This window comes from Dermacentor silvarum, chromosome 8 (genome assembly GCF_013339745.2).
Source record: "Dermacentor silvarum isolate Dsil-2018 chromosome 8, BIME_Dsil_1.4, whole genome shotgun sequence".
NCBI lineage: Eukaryota > Metazoa > Arthropoda > Arachnida > Ixodida > Ixodidae > Dermacentor > Dermacentor silvarum.
Window position 1 is genome coordinate 182,190,599 of NC_051161.1, and position 20,968 is coordinate 182,211,566.

General features: G+C 45.7%; 1 protein-coding gene across 1 annotated transcript in view; it reads right to left on the reverse strand.

Moving 5' to 3' along the window:
- Positions 1-20,393, reverse strand: part of LOC119462611 (uncharacterized) — a 36,891-nt gene extending 16,498 nt beyond the window's left edge. The window contains exons 1-4 of the mRNA XM_049673057.1: positions 20,364-20,393; positions 19,866-20,253; positions 11,782-11,922; positions 1,300-1,476 (exon numbers count right to left, since the gene is read on the reverse strand). Coding sequence (XP_049529014.1) covers positions 1,300-1,476; positions 11,782-11,922; positions 19,866-20,253; positions 20,364-20,393 — 736 coding nt within the window. The remainder of the gene's footprint in view (positions 1-1,299; positions 1,477-11,781; positions 11,923-19,865; positions 20,254-20,363) is intronic.
- Between the last annotated feature and the right edge of the window lie 575 nt (positions 20,394-20,968).

Consider the following 20,968-nt stretch of genomic DNA (forward strand, 5'->3'; position numbering starts at 1 on the left):
CAGCACGGATATTTGTGTGGAGAAGATACAGTTTTAGAATAGTTTTTCAACCTTATGTACGTTGAACGCAAGCTCCTTTGCACGACGTTTCGGTGTGCGTCCACTCAAGACTTTTCGTGTAACATACGCGAATGCAAATGCAAGGAAGACATTAGAAGACAGGCTGCCGTGTGGTGCCTCGTGCCAAACGTACCCAAGCCAAAACAATCCATTAGCAACCACCTTGTTGTTGCTATGCGGATGCATCTCATTAGGCCTATGGGCGATGGAATTGCAGAACGATCTCAGACACTGGACACGCTATGTGCCCATGAGTAACATTTCAGGTAAATATAGAGAAAGCAAAAGCTTATTTCAATAGTTACTGGCGATTAATGCAAGTGAGAAAGTAGCCACCACGAGAATTCATGCTGAAGCAGGAGCCACAGGTGCCACCATGTTGGACAATGCTATTTCTTAGTGTGCGTAAGCATTTGGTAACTGTGATCTTGCCACGCTTTGACGCGTGCAATCGGTCCTGCAACATCTGCGCGTGTGTGAGGCATTTGGGTGCAAGCTATCACGCGTTGGCAATCATACTTGTAGTTTGGCCTTAACTCGACAATGAAAAACGATACAATTTTGTTAAATGCACCTAATAGCACGTTTAAAGCAGACAAATTTCATATATTAATTTATATGATACATGAATTTGTTATAGTGTTTACGAGGGTTTTGCAATAGACCTACGCACATACTAGGGGTGTACATGAGAGCAATGTGTAAATACATCAAACATGTCTGCTATAAATGCTGTAAGAAACACAGTTTACAGATCTTCGCACTTCTATATTGTTCAAACTTATTGAGTTTTTGGCAATTCTTGTAAGGAAATCCAGGCTCTAAATCAAAATTGCACTTATAACAGTGAATTGAATTTTTCTCAGAAAACCATTTCTGCATTTTACATGTACTTGAACAGGTCACATTGAAGCTAGGCCCGAGCTAAAACTTTCTCTTAATTATTAGCACTGAATGCATTGAAAACTATTGGCTGCATCACTGCAGAAATTACTGACAGTGGAGGGCTAACGGTACCAGGGAAGGTAATATGTGTGAGACAAACTACTAAAACATGAAAAGGCACTCAAATATTCATAGCAGCATCATGCTTAAATTTGTGGTCCTTATATTTTTATTTACTCTTGCTTCGTCTACCTGTACAGTTTACTATTTAATACTCCTTCAGCAAAGCATGGACATGCATTAAAATTATTGGATTGCTATTGATGAACAGAGCAAAATTAGGTAGATCCTTACCTGCAATAGCACTTCTTTCTGTCTTGGAGAGAAGAACATGTCGCAGTTCAAAGTCGTGGCCTCTGTGCTTGCTTTGGAATACAACATTTACCCCTGTGTTGCTTTTGGTGACAGTCATGCCAGCAAAACATCTCCTGCCACACTTAAGGCTTGGTGGCTGTTTCTTTTTACCTGTGCCTGGAAAATATATTTCAATTGGTTTATTCGGCCTTCTTTCTTTTGCACGTTCAAGTGTCAGACATCTGGCATCAAGAAAGAGAACAGCCGGTAAATGTCCCAGTGTAGGCAAGCGTAGGTGCTTACACCATGCTTAGTGGGGTAAAGAAAAATACTTTTTAGTCTGGACTGTTATCTCTCTATACATTTTTCTTTTCTTTCCTTTTGTAGGTTGCACTAACAAAGCTGTTGTTATTTGCTGCATCGCCCTTATAGTTTGACTCGTTGTGTGGCCTAATTTAGTGCCTGTTCCAGTCTTAATTCTGGGGACATTAATTTAAAAACCTAAAAATGCCTGTATCGCTAAGCACAGTGTAATGATGATGATGTATGGTGTTTTAATGGCGCAAGGGCCAAGTATGGCCAAAGAGCGCCATGCCATTGTTTGTGAGTTTGCAGTGGAGCGATGAATTCTGAGTAGTAGATGAGGCGTGGCTGTAAAGGGGCCTAAAAATAATCGCTGTAAAGTGCGTAAAATATATATGTACTAAAATCATGGCAATGACTACTGAGGCGTACTATGAAATGAAGAATGCATTGGGAAAGAGTGACACGATATTTAAAATATTTAAAACTGCCTACACAGAGCCCTTGAACCACAAGGGACTGGAGGCATGTGCTACAAAAAACTATCACAGCGGCATCCTCTAGAGAGAGGATGCGCTACGAACTTATTGGGCTAATAACATGTAGCACAACATCGTTCAAAAATCCGAGGATTGCTTTGGCGTTAAAAAGTGGTTCTTCACCAATAAACATCATGAGATTAAGAGGGATATGATAACGGTATGCTGCAGGAAAATGTTTTCTTCTTTCCGTTTCGGCTTCCCGACACTCCAGCAGGACGTGGAGGACGGTCAGCCTCTCACCACATCTACCACAGGTTGGTGGTTCATCACCAGTAAGCAAAAAATTGTGGGTGCCGTACGTGTGTCCTATTCTGAGACGACAGAATAGGACATCAATTCGTCGTGTTTTCGTAGCTGAGGGCCAGAAACCTAAATGTGGTTTAATCATGCAAAGTTTATTATTTGTTTCAGCGTCCCACAAGTGCTGCCAGTGGACTCGCAGTTTCCTTCGCAAAAAAGGCTTCAGATCTGTGGGAGGAATAGCAGCGGCAGGATTATTAGTTTGCGGTGTAGTTGATGTGGCTAACTGGTCTGCAAGCTCATTACCCTCAATGCCTCTATGGCCAGGCACCCAGCATATAATCACATGCTGGTTAGATATATACGCTCTGCATAAAATGGAATAGAGCTCAGTAAGTACAGGGTTTCTGTGTTTACACAGCGACTTCAATGCTTTCACAACACTTTGGGAGTCTGTAAATATAATAGTCTTTTGAAGTTTTGATTTCATTATAAACTTCACTGCCGATAATAGTGCGTAGGCCTCAGCCGTAAAGATGCTTGTCTCCGGGTGCAGTACGCCGGATTCCGAAAATGATGGACCGATGGCTGCATAAGATACCCCGGCATGTGACTTGGAAGCGTCTGTATAAAACTCTGTACATGAGTATTTAGATTGGAGTTCTAGGAAATGCATTTTAATGTGTGCCTCTGGCGCATGTTTCGTGACTTCTATAAATGATGTGTCACAATCTATGAGCTGCCACTGCCACGGCGGTAACAGCTTTGCTGGAGGCATGAGACGTTGTTCAAGGAGTGGTACACCTAGTTCTTTGCTGAGGCTCCGCACACGCAACGAGAAAGGTTCTCTCGCTGCAGGTCGATTGTGAAAGAGTGTGGTATTAGTCGTGTCATTTATGGTCGGATATGCCGGATGTTCAGAATTGGCGTTTACCTTGAGAAAATATGTGAAGCTGGAATATGTCCTTTGTAGGTGGAGTGACCACTCATTTGCCTCTACGTAGAGGCTTGCCACAGGACTTGTCCTAAAAGCACCTGTGGCCAAGCGGATGCCTAGATGGTGCACGGGATCCAACATCTTTAGCGCGCTCGGCGTAGCAGACTGGTACACTATAGCCCCGTAGTCTAATCGTGTGTGTATAAGGCTCTTATATAGGTTCATGAGGCATTTCCTATCACTACCCCACGTTGTGTGCGACAAAAGTTTAAGAATGTTCATTGTCTTTAGGCATTTGTTCTTAAGATACTTTATGTGTGGGATGAATGTAAGCTTGGTGTCTAGTATTATGCCCAAAAATTTGTATTCGGTACTTACAGGTATCCGCTGTCCATACAGCTCTACGTCAGGATCAACGTTCAATCTTCTGTTTCGTGTAAAAAGAACACAAGAGCTTTTATTCGGGTTGAGCTTAAAGCCATTTTCATCAGCCCATTTGGAGACTTTGTTGAGACCGAGCTGAACCTGTCGCTCACAGATTGCCAGGTTGCACGACCGAAATCCTATCTGTACGTCATCTACGTATACCGAATAAAACATACTGCGTGGAATGACTGAATGCAAGGAATTCATCTTTACAATGAAGAGCGTACAACTAAGTACTCCACCCTGTGGAACCCCGGTTTCCTGAATAAAAGGTCTGGACAGAGTACTGCCAATTCTAACTCGAAAAGTACGGTTAGACAGGTAGCTTTCTATAACACTAAGCATGCTTCCCCGAATACCCATCTCGGACATATCCCGCAATATTCCAAAGCGCCACGTTGTGTCGTAGGCCCTTTCCATGTCGAGGAATACGGACAAGAAAAACTGCTTATGGACAAAAGCGTTTCGGATATTTGCCTCGATACGTACTAGATGGTCGGTTGTTGACCGGCCTTCTCTAAAGCCACACTGATATGGATCGAGCAGTTTGTTTGATTCGAGGAAATGCAGGAGACGGCAGTTAATCATTTTTTCGAATAGCTTACACAGGCAACTTGTGAGCGCTATTGGGCGATAGCTTGTCACTAAAGAAGGGTCCTTCCCCTGCTTCAGAACCGGAACGACAATTGCTTCTTTCCATGTAGAAGGAATGTACCCAGCAGCCCATATTTTATTAAAAAGTGTGAGTAGAGTCATTTGGATGTCTGTGTGGAGGTATTTGACCATATCATAGACTACTTTGTCAGGACCCGGAGCAGAGCTCTGACATTTCTTTAAGGAGGCTCTTAACTCGGCAATGGAAAAAGGGCTATTGTAGGGTTCGAACCGTCTGCACTTCCGATCTAATGGCATGCGTTCTATTTGTTCCTTGTGTTTAAGGAATGACTGTGTATAGTTGATTGAGCTAGACACGTACTCGAAGTGCTCCCCGAGAGCGTTAGCCTGGTCTTCCAAGCTATTTCCATAGTCATTTACCAGAGGCAAAGAGTGGGTTGATTGCCCCTTAAGCTTTCTGAGTCCATTCCACACTTTTGTTTCCTGTGTATAGGAATTAATTCCCGAGACAAACTTCTCCCAGCTGACCCTCTTTGCTTGTCGCCGCGTCCTTCGCCCCTGTGATTTAATCTGTTTAAATTCGATTAGGTTCTCCGCAGTTGGGCATTTGCGTAGTTTGCCCCAGGCTTTATTTTGTCTCTTTCGTGCCTGTCTGCAATTATCATTCCACCAGGGAACCCGTCTTTTGGATGTAGTCCCATTTGTCTGATGAATGAACTTCTCAGCTGCGTCAATGATAAAAGCGGTAAAATATGATACGGCATCATCTATACTAAAGTTTCTTATAAAATCCTGTGATAGGTAGGTGGATTCCTTAAAACATTTCCAATCAGCTGAGGCTAGTTTCCAGCGAGAGATATGTGGAGGGGAGTCACGTTGCGTTACCAAGTTTAGACTTACTGGGAAGTGGTCACTTCCATATGGATTTTTGATCACATGCCATTCTAAATCAGAGAAAAGGGAGGCAGAGCCAATCGACAGGTCTATTGATGAGTATGTATTGTGATGGAGATTATAATAGGTTGGCTCCTTCTTATTGAAGAGGCATGCACCGGAGTTTAAAAGGAAGTTTTCTATGAGTCGACCTCGCGCGTCGCATCGCGAGTCGCCCCACATCGTGTTGTGGGCGTTAAAATCACCCACGAGCATGAAAGGCTCGGGAAGCTGATCAATAAGGTTATGAAGGTCTGTTTTTTCAAGTTTATGGTTCGGGGTATGTAAATGGAACATACCGTGACCAATTTGTTAAATAGGATAGCCCGAACAGACACTGCCTCAAGGGGCGTCCGAAGGGCGACGTGTCGACAAGCTACGGACTTGTTGGCAACTATTGCTACACCGCCGGAGGCGTTAGCCTCGTTACGGTCTTTTCGGAAGATGGTGTATTGACGAAGGAAGTTTGTGTTTGTAGGTTTCAGATGTGTCTCTTGAACACACAGCAACTTTGGATTATGTTTGTGTAGAAGTTCTGTAATGTCGTCGAGGTTGTGAAGAAGTCCTCTGACATTCCACTGTAGTATTTGTGTCACCATAATGACAAATGTGTTTGTGCTGTGTGTTTAAGAGGTGAGGATTAGCTCACGGGGCCCTTTGCAGGCGCCGTGATACGAGATTTTTCTTTTCTGGGGCGGTCGAGAGATTCTCGCCGCTCCTTAGGCGCTGGTGGCGCCGTCTGGCCGGTTGTTGTGTCCATCGCATCTTGCGAGGCGCTGGACACGCGCTCTTGTGAGCGGTTAGTTGGACGTGAAGGCCTCGTCTCGAGGGACGAGACCTTGGAGGCCACCAGCCCTGAGGTCGATGGCCCCGTGTTCTGAGATGGCGGAGCAGCCTGAGCTGCAGCCGCCGAGGGGGCGGATGGCGTCGCTGGCGGCTCACTGCGTGTGAGCCGGACAGCCGCCGGAAACCGTTGTGTCGCTGCCCCCTGACGCGTCACATCGGCAAAGGTGTTTTTGGGCAGGTATGATAGCCGCCTACGGGCCTCCTTGAATGATATGTTCTCCTTTACTTTGATTGTTACTATTTCTTTTTCTCTTTTCCAGGTAGGGCACGACCGCGAGTATGCGGCGTGCTCCCCATCACAGTTTACACAGTGGAGAGAGTTTTCACATGATTCAGAGAGGTGTTCGTTCGCACTGCATTTCGCACAAGTCTGACGGCCTCGGCAGTTCTGTGAACTGTGGCCAAATCTTTGGCATTTGAAGCAACGAAGAGGGTTGGGGATGTACGGCCTTACTCTGATTTTAATGTAACCTGCCTCGATGGTTTCTGGCAGCACACTGGAACCGAATGTGAGTATTAGATGCTTAGTGTCAATTTCTTTACCATCACGCCTCATTCTGATTCGTTTTACGTTGATAACATTTTGTTCTTTCCATTCTTCCAGAAGTTCAGTCTCGGTCAGCTGCATGAGATCATCATCGGAAATCACACCGCGGATGGTGTTCATGGTGCGGTGTGGGGTCACTGAAACTGGTATGTCCCCGAGAGACACTAGATTACAAAGTTTTTCATGTTGCTTTTTGTCATGTAGTTCCAAGAGAAGGTCGCCACTCGCAAGTCTGGTTGCCTTATGGCCTCGGCCAATTGTCTGAGTTAGACTTTTGGAAACGAGGCAGGGCGAGATCATTCTCGTTGTCTTTCCTGGTTTCTCACAGTGTATTACCTGATAGCGGGGGAAATTCTCAGTGTTGCGACCAAAAAATTTAAATATTTCTTCGGTGCGCCCTCGTTTCTGAGGGCGATCAGAGAGCTTGGGAAAGGAGCTATCCATGGAAAACTTTCAGTTTTCGGTAGTAACGCCAGCCACCCACCGTGGAGCCCAACAAGGGGACGCCACAGGTCTTATAAAAGCAAGTCCTGCGGACACCAGCTGTACGTCACCACTATAACCGAATATGAAATAACCTAGGTCGGCTACTCACACAGGGTTAACCCTCGCTGCCAAGAAGGTCGGAAGTAATATAGAAGAGAGTAGACGACAGGAAAGATGAAAAGGCGAGAGAGAAAGACGAAGATTGGAGAGAGAGACAGGAAAAGGCAACTACCGATTTCCCCCGGGTGGGTTAGTCCGGGGGTGCCGTCTACGTGAAGCCGAGGCCAAAGGGGTGTGTTGCCTCCGCCGAGGGGCCGTAATGGTCCGAACACCCGGTATTGGCTCAACCCCCAGGATCCCCTTTTCCCCGGACACGGCTAAGCCACGCACGGTTAGACGCGGGAGGTTCCAAACCTCGTGTGCTCGGGTACGTGGTGGCGCAACTCACCAAACGCCTGCTTGCGCAGACGCCCCTGCGGGGGCTAAGCACAGTTATGTTTACCTTTTCTAGCTTAAAATGTCTAAACAAACATTTCAATTGCATGTTTCTTAAATGGAGACATCCAAAGAACTTTTATGACCACTTACAGTATGACACTGGAACGCAATAACCTCATAAAAAAGACCTGTATCTCTGACACACAGTATGTGCAAGTCTTAATAGCAGGGTCTCAGCTGTATGCAAAACATTTAAGCTTCACCTCTCACCCTGATGTATAACTTTATATCTTTTCAATAATATGCGATATAAGTATTTCTGCTGTAACTTAAATACTTTGCAGAGTATTATCACTATTTAAGATACACCGTTCATCACTGTCAGGGGCAGTATTGGCGCACAAGGAGCTTGTTGTGACAGACGCGCTGTGCACGGGTGCGGGCGCTTGCTCGCAATTTTACGGTAGTGCTCGATGTCATGTACATTTTTGCTCAGCATTTAATACTCTACTCCAATACGTTTTCATGTGGTGGTGTTTAATAAGTTATCTTTAATACATTTTTTGAGTATCTTATACAACTCTTCAGACTACTTCATTCTAGCGTCGTATGTTGCAATCACATAGGTTTCACCAGTAGCACAAATACAGCCGTGGCATGTTTGTAAATCAAGTATTAAAACTGCACGGAGACTGTGATGCAGAATCACCAGCTGCCACGGCCCAGCGGGTATAATGACCGGCTCGGCTGTGGGTGTGTGTTTAGTCCTCCACCGCCAGACACACATTGGTTTATAAGATGCTTACAAGCAGCCCCCCAGACAGGCATCTGGATTTCAGGGGTGCATTTGGAAGAGATTCTTTCAGCCATTATACTTGCTATGCAAGTACTAATAGAAAGAAAACACCAAGACTATTCAAAAAGGAGTCTGGCGGTCCCATGTCGCCAACTTCCCTATAGATTGTGTCCTTGCAAGTGTCTGGAACTCTCGTAGTTGCCAAGCACCAAGCCATGAGCTGCTTGTACCTATTTTACCAATCCTTGGCAGCAGCACATATCAACCTCCCACTGCAGCGGCGGATGCTCGACCATTTCACCAAAGCTATGGTGCGAAAAGGGGGGCCCAGAGACTTTTGCAAATCTCTACAGGGCCCCCTTTCAGGATTAGAACCCATACAAACAGCAGAGTGCCAGTTCATGGCACATCTCTACCCATTAGGAAAAAATGGCTTTTCAGTGGCACCAGGATTCCGCACAAGCTGGACGCTCTACCATTTCACTATCGCTGCAGTTAATTCACTATGCATACTCAACAACTCACAACCTTAGCTCCTAAGGTGTTTTGTTGCCAAGGTGCACCTGACATGACGGAGATATGCACTCTTGTCCTTTGTAGCCAAGGACTTCATTTATTTATTGCTTTTTTGCATAATTACGAAGCAGCCAATTCACTAAAAATGTGAAACCTGAATACCTTGAACAAGCAAAATATGATGATTTATATGCTGTCTTTTAACGCAACAAATTAGAAATTTACCTATTAAAGTGTTGACTTGCATTCCCAACACGAATGCAAATGGGCAGGGTTCACATGACATCACTGACACGGAAGTGCAGTTGTCAAAAGACACCGTGCTGAAGCTTTAGGCAAGAAGATATAGGAGAGAAGGGGCAAGGAGTGCTGCACGTTCCTGGAGAGTAAGGCGGTATACGCAGCAGGAGAGGCATGCATGTGCAGATTGTGAATGCAGAATGAAAGATGAATGAATAGCTAATGTGGCACGTACCCAGCTGTCACTGGCATGGCCACTGCGTGGCTTTCAATCAGCCCACTTAGCCTTCCAGGCTGACTGACATGACAGTTTGTAATACCATGTGACCAGCACCTCCAAGTTTTGTGATGCTAAGAATGCTATCCTCTTATGCCCAAAAGCGACACTGCATTTGGTGCGTGTTTTGTACTTATAACCATGTTATCAAATTGTCAATTTGTCAATTACTTGACTTTGGCTTAAACATTTAACATGGCTGGTTCAAATCCGATAAAAGCTGTAGCATCCTCTGTCTGGCACCCACTGACTTGCTAGAAGTGGTAGTAAAAGACCTTTGACATTGTCTGTGCGGCACCAGGTCTTCAGGCCAATGGAGAGGCAAAGAGAGATCATGTGTGATCCAAATCACTAACTTTTTGTATGGATGATTGCAATTGAAGAAACGTAATTGTTACTTTGGTGCCAATTTTGTGGTCAACAAAGTCGCATATTCACTTATGCAAATGGAAACGGACATTTCCACAGGCAGTCTATAGTAGCTGAACTTGTTTCTCGTGTTCCTTAACATATGATACTCAAGTCAGCAGTACTAAGTCACATTACAGCCATTAGTGATCAAACTTTCGCTTTCATGAATAAAACCCTTTGGAGTAGTTCAATAGAAACATGAGCTTTTAAAGGCACTGCCTACTCTACGGTCTGGTCGTAAAACACTCCATCAGTGCCACACATGCATTAACACTGTGATGCACAATGTCAATTGCACAAGTTGTACAAGTTGGGCAGCCTCTAAATGCCTGCCATCAAAAAATATAGGCAGTTCACAGCAGTTGTAAATGAAGTTTCATATTTCCAACAATAATAAGTGCTCCAATATGTACAATGAATTGAAATATCTCACTGCAAATGAGATTTGATTAGAGTAATAGGGAATATGCTATTTGTGATCTATTTGGTATTTTCAGTACCAGTCACAAGAGTGGGACTGCCGAAAGTCAAACAGCAATTTTCGGGACAAGAAAAATTCTGTTTTGGGGAAGTTTGGAGCAGGCCAATCTGAATTTTGGTGAAATAATGGAATATGCAGGGGTGGGACTCCTGCGCCAATTGCGCCATTTTGATACAAACGCAGAATCCTGCGCCAAACTGCTCCTAACACAGAAAACTGACCGAAATTGTGCCACACTGCGGCTGAACGGCTTCGGCATGTGTGCTCTGGCAGTGGCCGCGAACAGCGAGCGGATTGGTTCTCCGAAAAATAGTACGGCCGCTCACATTCCGCAGACCACGCAACGGCGCCTCCCGCGCAGTTTCTCGTAATTTTGGTGCTTATAACACTGTACTTTTCGGCGCTTTCAGCAAGTGGCCGGCGCGTGCGCGGCCAATTCCGGCTGTTGTTTCTGCTGTCAGAACGGCCAGGGCGGCTGTATTTAGAGTGTACTAGAATACGGTTGATCGGGCCAAGCAGCGCAGCGCTCCCTAGCTGAGGCGCGAAGCAAGGGAAAGTAGGCTGTGGGCACTGCAAGCGAACTAGATAATATAGGGAGACGCAGGCTACAGCAGGTTCAGTGGGCGGGCGTCTCTATCTACAGGGCCAGTATACCGTAAAAATATTCCAATCTGTTTTTATGCCCATATGGGCGAGGCCTGAGCCATTTTGACATATCGCGAAGGTCTAATGGCGGACTTGGAATAAAAAGTCACAGTTCCGCCCGAAAGGCGAAGGAGCGATTGCGATAGCACATTAATATACAGCTATTATTACTAGTAGGATAGTAGTTTTATTTGCCATCTAAACTTGTAAACATAGGCATACTAACTTAATTAGCAAGCATGGTGTCACGCGCGCACAAGCAAACGTGAACACATCTCACTCGATGACCGCGGAAACTCGCTGTCTAAACGATGGAGTGTGAGAAGCGCAGCGGCAGCAGCGAGCGAATTGACTTTCGTGCTGCCTCTCACTCCAACGCGAACTAAGCGGCGAAAACGCAGCGCGCACTGAGCTATGAGCACTCGCACTCTGTCCCCATCGCAGACCGCAACAGGAGTTTGCGGTTGTAACAAAATGGCACAATTGGCGCACGAGTCCCACCCCTGCAGTCGCTGCTACAGGTGCCAGGAATTTTTTTTTTTTTTTTGCTGAAATCACTGCAAGGTGCAGTAGTGCAGGTCTGCAGAAGTGCAGCAAGTACATCAGGAATGTGAGAGGATAGGTGAGGCAAATAATGGGAGCAAAATAGTGGAGACAAGTAAAGTTGTATTAAAATGGTGTAAATTAAATAAGTGACTACAGAATGCCTTGTTGTTAGACAAGTTGTTGTTTGCTTAACGACATATTGTAGCGCGAAGCCCCAATATGCTGTTAAGTAGGCTACCGCTGACAGTGCACAATACCTTGTGGTACGAACGTTCCAGACCGATGGCAGCTGTAATATGTTGTTTCCTTTCCTTGGGGGCTTCCCTTTTTGGCGCTTGTCGTGACAACATAGCGGCTCCGGGTATCTTTTTCAACTTTTTCTTTCCATGACTTGAAAGCTAATCAGAAAGTTGCAAATGAATGAGACATTGACATGCTGTGCATAAAAGGAGTTATTATTTCCGAAGCCTAGGCACTAGGGGCATGCGACTATCAAAATTTTGCAATACAAATGCTTAGCTTCGAATATATGTTACTGAATATTTAATAATGTTAAACAAATACATTTACTAACAAGTTTTTTTTTTACTTTAACAAGATGGAACATGAAAATTATGTTACTAAAAGGTAAAGAAAGAGACTTAGTAAGCCAATAAAAGTCAAGGATTGTTTATTTGATCCTAGTTAATTCTAAAAATGAAGTACAGAGAAGCTGTGTAAAGAGTTATCGGTTAAATTTAATTGCTACTTAACTGAAACAGTTCTTAAATTGGTCGGTTTTGTAGTTGGGTAAAGCGAAACAAGAGCTTTAATTGTAATGAAAATTTTGCAACTCTGTTCCAAAATTTGGACTTTACTTGGATCATCGTCATTGTCAGCCTATATTTATGTCCACTGCAGGACAAAGGCCTCTCCCTGCGGTCTCCAATTTCCACCGTCTTGCGCTAGCAGATTCTAGCTTACGCCTGCAAATTTCCTAACTTCATCACCCCCCCTAGTTTTCTGCCGTCCTCCAACAGCCACCAACAGGAGCCACCAACAGGTGCAGTAAGGGTGATGATATCGTTTTGGTACATTGCCGGCGCCTCCTCGAAACCGAAACTGGTGAAGCCTAGTCAATCCAGTCACCATCGACCTCAACCAAAGCATGGGATAAAGTAGCTGCCACATTGTGCTCTTCATCTTCAACATACAATGTTAACCCCTTAAGTGGTTGAAACAAGCTCAGCTCAACGGCAATAATCCCGTTTTCAAAGTGATTTGGACGAACTCAGCCCGTCCACTTCGTTTTTGTTATGATACATAGACGACTGCAGTGCCTGCATTTAAAATGTACGGTTACTTTCTTTTTTTGTTGCACTACATAGATGCCAAGATTTTTCTTCAGCACCTGAAAGTCCGTGTTGACTCTGTCTTGATGTTCTCCAACATCCATTTCGTCAGCGCTGACGCGGCACGTTTATTGGAGTCTTTGTTTTCTATTGCATAGATGGGAGCACTTTGTCAGGGCTAAAAGACTGCGTTTTTGGAATCGCACACTTTTTGCACCTGTTGGCACATTTGGAATAATGACATCTACAACCAACAGCTCGCAAGTGAGTTGAGCATGCAAAACAAAGCCACTGCTCAGTTCTGATAATGAAAGCGATGCACTAGAGTTTTGTTCTTCGAGCAGAGTATGATAAGTGTTCTCATCGTTTCTATCGAAAGTTATGATTCAGAAAGCGAAGATGACATTGACTTAGCCAGAAACTGGTGCATCATTCTTGTCCTTAAATTTTGGATGCAAATTGACTGAAAAGCCTTTAAAACGCTTTTTGATGGAGTAAAAGTTGCAAATAAGTCATAAAAAAGAAGCAAAATAATCACTTTGGTCAAAATAATAAAACACTTAAGTGGTTAGGAGTGCATGGCTTAGACCATATATAATATTTATAAATTGCCTGTGGCAGATATAATTCTAGTCGTTACTCAGAGGTGAACATGCATAAGAAATTAAAATACATAATTGTCTAATTAACAAAACATTACTGATTAATTTTATAATTAATTTGTGGTGCATATTGCAATTTACAAATTGCAACCGGTGAGTTCGCAAGTGTATCCAGTTGAATAAATATTTTGTAAGACACGAGTTTCAAGATATTCATTCTCAAAGTGTGCAATTAAATACATAGGCGTTCCATTTACTTTATGCATCAATCATAAAACGGCATTTTAACAATCCCATATTTTCCAGACTTTCAGTCGCACCGGTCTAAAGACACACCTATATTAAGTTGAATAGCATGATGAGAGGTGATTAAGCACGCTTGTAACTCATCACAAAATGCTGTACTTAACAATTCAGGGCACTAAACTTCCGCAAACAAAATGTTTGCGAACCGCAAACTGCAGCAGAAAAGAGACTTCAACCAGCCATTATAAACCTTTCAATAGGATGGATAGGTGGGCTAGTTGGTATTGCATCACATTATCGCTTAGAACGCAGCAAAAGACGAAGAAAGTGTCCCTTCATCCTTTGATTTTAGTCAAAATTCACTAACGATTATGACACTCCCTGATAGAAAATTTGAACGCAGCTCTATAAGCGTTTTCATATATTGGATGGCGTGGACAATCTGTCGTATGCGACACATTGCAAACGAAGTGAAAAAAAGAAAAATACTGAGCGGTTTTATGCATATGAAAGTCCAAGATTTTTTAGGGGGGGGGGGGGGCGTTTACTTAAAATCCGATAAATGGTACGTACATGCCGATTCTCGTACGTGCGAGCGCACTGGTGCATATGGCAATAGTCTATATGCAGAGCCAACGCCGGCGAGAAACGGGAAGGCCGGTCATGCAGAATAAATTGAATAATTTGTACGACGCATATGTATCAGTAGTTGCGAGTTAAAAGCTGCATATTAAGCTCCTAAACTGTACACGCACGAAAGTGCATCGTAATTAATGAGAATCAGCTTCTGTTTTCGCAGAATGGATACAATTCGCTCTGCGCGGTACGCGACATGCACTCATCAGTAATTAGGTCCGAAATTTGTACGGGACACACCTGCGTGCGGCAATCGTAGATTCTCGGCTCATTTCGACTCTCATTCACCTTTTCGCTGTTTTATTGCGATAGCAATTATATGGACACTTCAACCGGATTTCTGCGGTCGTGAGGTTCAGTATAAAGTCCAAGGGCGATAAAATCGTCGCCGCGCGCTACCACGGAGAGCGAACGAACGCACGGCGGGAAGCAAACGGTTCTCCGCGCACTACGGAGAGCGAACGCATGGCGAAAAGCAAACACGACCATCACGCGAAAGGACGTACGGGTATGGGAGGGAGGGAGGCGGGGCGACGCTGTGCTGCTTTACCAAATGCTTATCTTGCAACCGGGCGCAAGGGGAACTTGCCACTCAATCTCCCACGCGAAAGCAAGAAACTGGGAAGGCAGCGCGGGGGGGGGGGGGGGGGGGGGGGGCACCTTTTCCTCTGCCAACAACTTCCCCGCAGCTTGCCCGGCGGGTCGCCCGCACCGTCTCTTATCTCCACAGGGCTCTCACCTTTCTATGCGCTGTGCATTCGCGGTTCAGTTTCCGTTGAAGCGATAGACCGACCATTGTCGGCTGCGGCGGATGCGCTTGCTGGCAGCGTTTTGACAGTCGTTGTTTGGGGTCATTCAGTGTAATGCTTGTGCGCGCTGACACCACGCTTGTTAATTCAGTTGGTAAGCGAATGTGTCCAGGTTTACGCAGCCGATAATACTACGAATGCCTACTACGAATAGCTCTCTACTAATCTTTCGGGCGAAACTGCGACATTATTTGTTTTTTCCTTCCTTTTGCCATCAAAAGATCGCGCCGATTGCTCGGACGAATTTGTCGACCGCACGGGGCAGGCCTCCTGCGACGAGTGCGATTGCAATTTCCGTCGCATGCGTTTAAAACAGCGAAAATTTGTCGGCACGTGCGCAGGATGGCTCGAAACTTTTTTTCTTTTCGAGTTTGTGGCTGTAGATTCTTCGATTTTGACTCTGCTATGACCGCGGTCGGTTTTGAGCGGCCGTCGTGGAGGGTACGCATAGTTTCGCTTTCCCCGTGTGTTCCAACGGCGCGTATTCTGCGTTCTCGCCTCTCTGCTCCGTATCAGCGGGATATGGGAAGTGGTGAAACTGAAGCTGCAGTACTAAGAACAGAAAACGCGCACTAGGCGCCAAGGACAAGTGAATTAGGGTGCTTCGCATTCGACAGTAATGCAACCAACGAAGGCAGGAATTGTAGTCTGTACTACTCGATTCAACGCCTCACTGACGTTGCGCTAGGCATCTTTCAAAACTACAGCGCAGGAGGCCTACACTGAGTGTGCAAGGTGGCAAAAACTGTTCAAATTGCCATAGCTACGTCCGATATAGCTGAGTAGGTCGGCCAGTACACACACCAGGAGTCTCGATGCACGTACTGCCACTGCGGGTGTGCGCGTGTGCGTAAACAACACATTGAAGAGTTTTAGACTGCGCATGCAAAGTTATGGGACGAAACGGCCGAGCTTACAAAAGAACGTAAACCACGCGTGGCGCTTTGCATACGTAAAATCGAACTCCCTATTGTCTCGTTAGGCCAAGTAAAGCACATCCGCCATTATGGAACTATGACGGCGCGTAGGCGGTAAGCCGCCCGCATTGCGTGCGGCTTTTATGACAGCGATGAACAGACATGGTATTCGATTGAAATCCTTACATTTTCGGGCGGCCCATCACTAAGTTACTGTTGTTAGAGTAGTCCGAAGGCCAATGAAAAATTTTGTGCATGAAATGCCGTATCTACAGTTACGCTTTTCGGCATTGACAAAATACTACACGTAAAAGAATTTCTGGCACACCAGTGAGACGGACAAAGTGTTGCCTTGTTTTAACAGTAAAGCTAGGATTGACTGTCAGGCTCGTTGGTTATGATCAGATTAAAACAGTGCTACCACACCGGACGAGAGAAGGGCACAAAGACCCAGTGCTCCGGGTTCTCGTGCTCCTCCTTGCCTCGCCCCATGTGGTTACTGTTTTTATCAGAGGCTGTTGTGCCACTAACCGGAGCTGGTTTTTCTTGCGAGTGAGATGAAATCAGTGCTGCACAGATATGAGGAGAGCAGAGTGACTTACCTGTCATTGTTGGAAATTGATGCTGCTGGTATGCCGGCTGGAAATCGTGCTCGCTGATGTGGTGTGACCTAAGCTCACTTAAAGTGAAAACCTTTACGCTACACTCATCACATTCATATTTTGGGCTGGTGAGACGTACGTTATGCACATTTAGAACATGTCTTTTTAGATTGCCTTTGTTCGCGCACCGTAGATCGCAGTACTGACAAACGAACATCGCGAATCGCGGCATGCGACGTTGAGGAATCCGAAACTGTACTGGCCTGATTTCGAGCGCGCATCGCCTTTTATTTTGGCCGTTAGGTCGGTTGTAGAGCTGCAATCGGCACCGATGGAAATGTCGCTAATGCTATTTTCGAATTTATCTGCAACTGCAGTGCTTTGATTTGTTCAGATAACTGCAGTGTGAACAGAATTTTTAAGGTCGGTATTATTAGGCGACCTGCGCATAAGGTTTCTGCACCTACTGTGTGCTAATTTGGGCCGGTTGGGACATATTTTTGCGAAAAAACAGCGACAGCACTTGTGTCTGCACACAACACAACACGCACAACACTTGTGCGACAGCACGTCTGCTCTTGTAACATTCAAAATGAGTTATTTTTCTTCGCCCTGTCGGCTTGTTAACAGGATTATGATGAAGCCAATTGGCATGAGGATTTTCAAAATTATGAATTCAGCCAATTGTTTGATGATGCTTTGTATCCTAGAGGAACGCTGAAATAAAATATTCGATTTCTTCGAATATTTGTTCGAACGCGAATATTCGCGTTCTTCCATTTTATCCAGAAACTGACGTTCCGACACAGTTAATATATACACGTCTATATAACCTCTCTATAAAAAGTTAAACCTCTACATAAAGAAGTCGGTAAAATCGGCACTTCGTTATATCGAAATTATACCTCAATGTAACGAATTTCTCGCTATAATGAAGTATATAACTTTTTATTTCTTGTCTATAGAACATCATGCATTTAGGACCTCAATATAAAGAAGTGTTGGGTGCGAGCGGAAAGCTTGCACTTCAGGTGTTAGTGAAAGCGTGCACTGATTGGTGAATTGAGAAGGATGGTGGCTTGGTGAGCGCCGTCTTCCCGCGAGAGCAAGGGAAAAGGAGGGATGAGAGGAAATGGGGGTAGGTGCGCGCATGTCTTTTTCTAGCGCGGCCGTGGCTGCGCATGGCTGTCAGCGCGGCTGAGTGCGTACACAGCCCGCGCGCCCTGTTTTAGAGGTGATCTACCGCATGTGCAAAGACTTGGCGTGTTGAGGTAGCGTGGCATCATGTGCGCTTTCTTTCCGCACGTTTAGTACTAGAGGTTACGTAATCTCAAGTTCGTTGAAATGAGAGGCAGACGAAGCATTGGCTCCCCGCTGCCGGCGCTTTTCATGATAGGGTCGTCCCACTGCGGGCGACACTTTCAGCCACGGGGCCGGAGGGACGCGAAAGCGTGGCTGGTTTCGCTTCGTACCGCCGATGTGATGTCGTCGACGATGGACTCGCAAATCCAATAACATTAATTTCTTTCTTATTCAAATTTGCTTTTTCTGATTGCCTGTTATACGTAAGAATTTGCGGCTCCTTCCATGTAAGCAAAATTCATCGGCGATTGTACTTATTGCGTAAAAAAGTCGAATTTCAATAGCCAAATTTTGATATAATGAACCTGATTGCCGATTTTACCGACTTCGTTATAACGAGGTTTAACTGTATATTGGAATTCCACCTTTTATGCAATTGGCTACAGTGGCTGACGGTTTTTTTTTTTTTTTGCATAGAAACGACGTCAAAGTTTTCCGAAATACCGTGCAATTGGAAAGCAAATTTACATGAGAAAACAAATTTTATTTTGCTGAATTCGAGAGTCGGCGACCAAGAAGTTCACTGACAATTACGATACTCCCTAATGCGTAATTTGAGCTCGGCTTTATACGTGTTTTCATTTCGCGATATATTGGCTGGCGCGGACAATCTATGTCGTGCGGCAAGTTGCAAACGAAGCGAAGTGCGACGCGACTGCCTCGCTAATCGGGAGATCACGACACGCTTGGGTGGGCGAGATTCACAGCAGCCGCGGCAGAGACCTCCGCTCATGCAGTGCTTTGTTTCCATATATGGTATCGTTATATACGCGCACGCCGCATGCCATCGGTGAACAGACGACGGCGCGTTCCTCTGGCGCTATCTCATAGCGGTCGTCGCAACTCTTGCACGGCACTACGCGTATCTTCTCGCGCTGCGCTCTGCGTTCGCTTTAATCTTTGGCTGTGCTCGTTTGCTCGATGATGCCGAGGGACAACGCCGACGCCCGCCGCAGCAACAGGGGCTGCGGTCTAAAATACGGCTCCATGCCGGGTCGACGATATCTTCACATCGGTGGTACGAAGCGAAGCCTGCACACTTTGGCCTCTACTCCACCTTCGCGGTTGATAGTGCCGCCTGCAGTGGGATGATGCTATCACGAAAAGCGCAGGAAGAGGGGAGCGAGCGCTTCGTCTACCTCTCGCTTCTACGCGTTTAAGATACTCAAAATTACGCGACCTCCAGAAATGAACGAGTGAGAAGATAGCGCACAGGAAGCCCCAGCTACGTTGACTAGCTCAGCGTTTGCGCCCGCCGCAGATTACCATTCAATATAAGAGAGCTGCGAGCTGACAGCTAAGAGCAGCCACGGCCGATCCAGAGGAGATGCTCCTCACATGCCAACCTTCGCGTTACCGTGCGCTTGGGGCAACGCCAGAGCACAAGACACCCTTAAAACATAGTACATAGTCATCGGACAACCTCATGTTTCTGGAAAAAAAGAATTGTTTACATTTTTGGCAGCCATGAATAATTCACCGCCTTGCAATAATTTACCTGTGGTCATACTAATGCAAGCAGAAAAAAAACATTTAGAAAATTTCTCACATGAATGAAATTAATTGATGTGGAAGAAAATAAATTCTGGATATACATTCACCAATTATGTTGCATGCTAAGGTGTAGTGCAACCAACTAATGATTCCATTTAATTTCTTTATTCATTCATTGTTCAAGCAAGTTAAATGAACTGCTGTAATTCATTGCACAATTACATCAGCATGAATGAATTCTTGCTTCAAAGTTTTCTTCGACAAAAACTTGAAGGGGGTATGCTGCGAAATTTCACGTTCGTGAACGGGCTTTGGAAAACGTAAAAAAATGTAATGTCTCACCACCATGTCGACGGGATCGGTGGATGAACGGGCCACCAGAGTGCAGTAGCTCTGGTTTGGAGAGGGAAGGTAGGCGGCTGGCGGCACGGGCAGATGGCAGCGGCGTTCTGGCCAGGCAGCTGGGCGTAGAACTCGGGCCCGTAGCTCGACTGCTCTCGTTCTGCCCACGGGCGCAGAAGGTCGCCAGCCTCGAGCAGCAGTTCACGATCAGGTAGACTGGCGACGCCCAGGAACAGGTTGGCAGGAGGCCCCGGTCGGGTGAAGTCCTGGAGGCTCGGGTCCGGAACCCAACGGCCCTCTTCAACTCTTGGTCCGGTGGCTGACCTTCTCTTGGCGTCGCTTCCTGGAACTCTACCTTGTTCTGCCAGTGCACCTCGCTTTTCTGCCACTATGGTCGATTTGTCCTTTCCTGATTGGCCCCTAGAAGCTCAGTGTTTTCTTCTGATTAGATGCCTTTTCCTTTAATTTTTTTGTTCTTGCGCCGCATGTTTCACATGCCGAACACTCTTCGACATTGTCGTCTTCCATCCAGCATGGAATTCGCCCCGCGCACACATTCTTTATTGTCTGCTTCTTGTCTGTCTCCATCCACCGCACAGTGCGCACTCCACACACCATACACTTTGCCACACAGCCATTTGGCATATGTAGTACAGACATTCATATTATTACGATATCATCAAGAGATGCTCAAGATATGAGCCGCCTTGAGAAAGACGATGAAGTGTGTCTGGGCTCTTGGCGCGACCAAGTGTCGGAAGTAGAAGTAGTACAAAGCCCGAGGAAGACGCAAGGCCGGACACGTCAAGGGTGCTCTCGCGATTCTGTGGTTCTGGCCACCGTTCTGTCTCTTGTCTCGTATCCAAAAGGGATTGGCCACATTTTAACTGCTCGTAGTGGTTCGTTTCTTCTATAGGTTTTTTTTTTCCAGGGACCACGAATGCCGGTCTCCGGTCCCGGCCAGGGCGCGCCCTGGTCGGCTAGCTGTCCCACTGAGTCGGTGCCCCAGGAGTGTTTTCTTCGGAATGGAGTCAGTACCTTGCCCGTGGCGCTCGTTCCCACGGATGGTGGTTCCATTCGGCTGACCGAATCAGAAAGTTTCC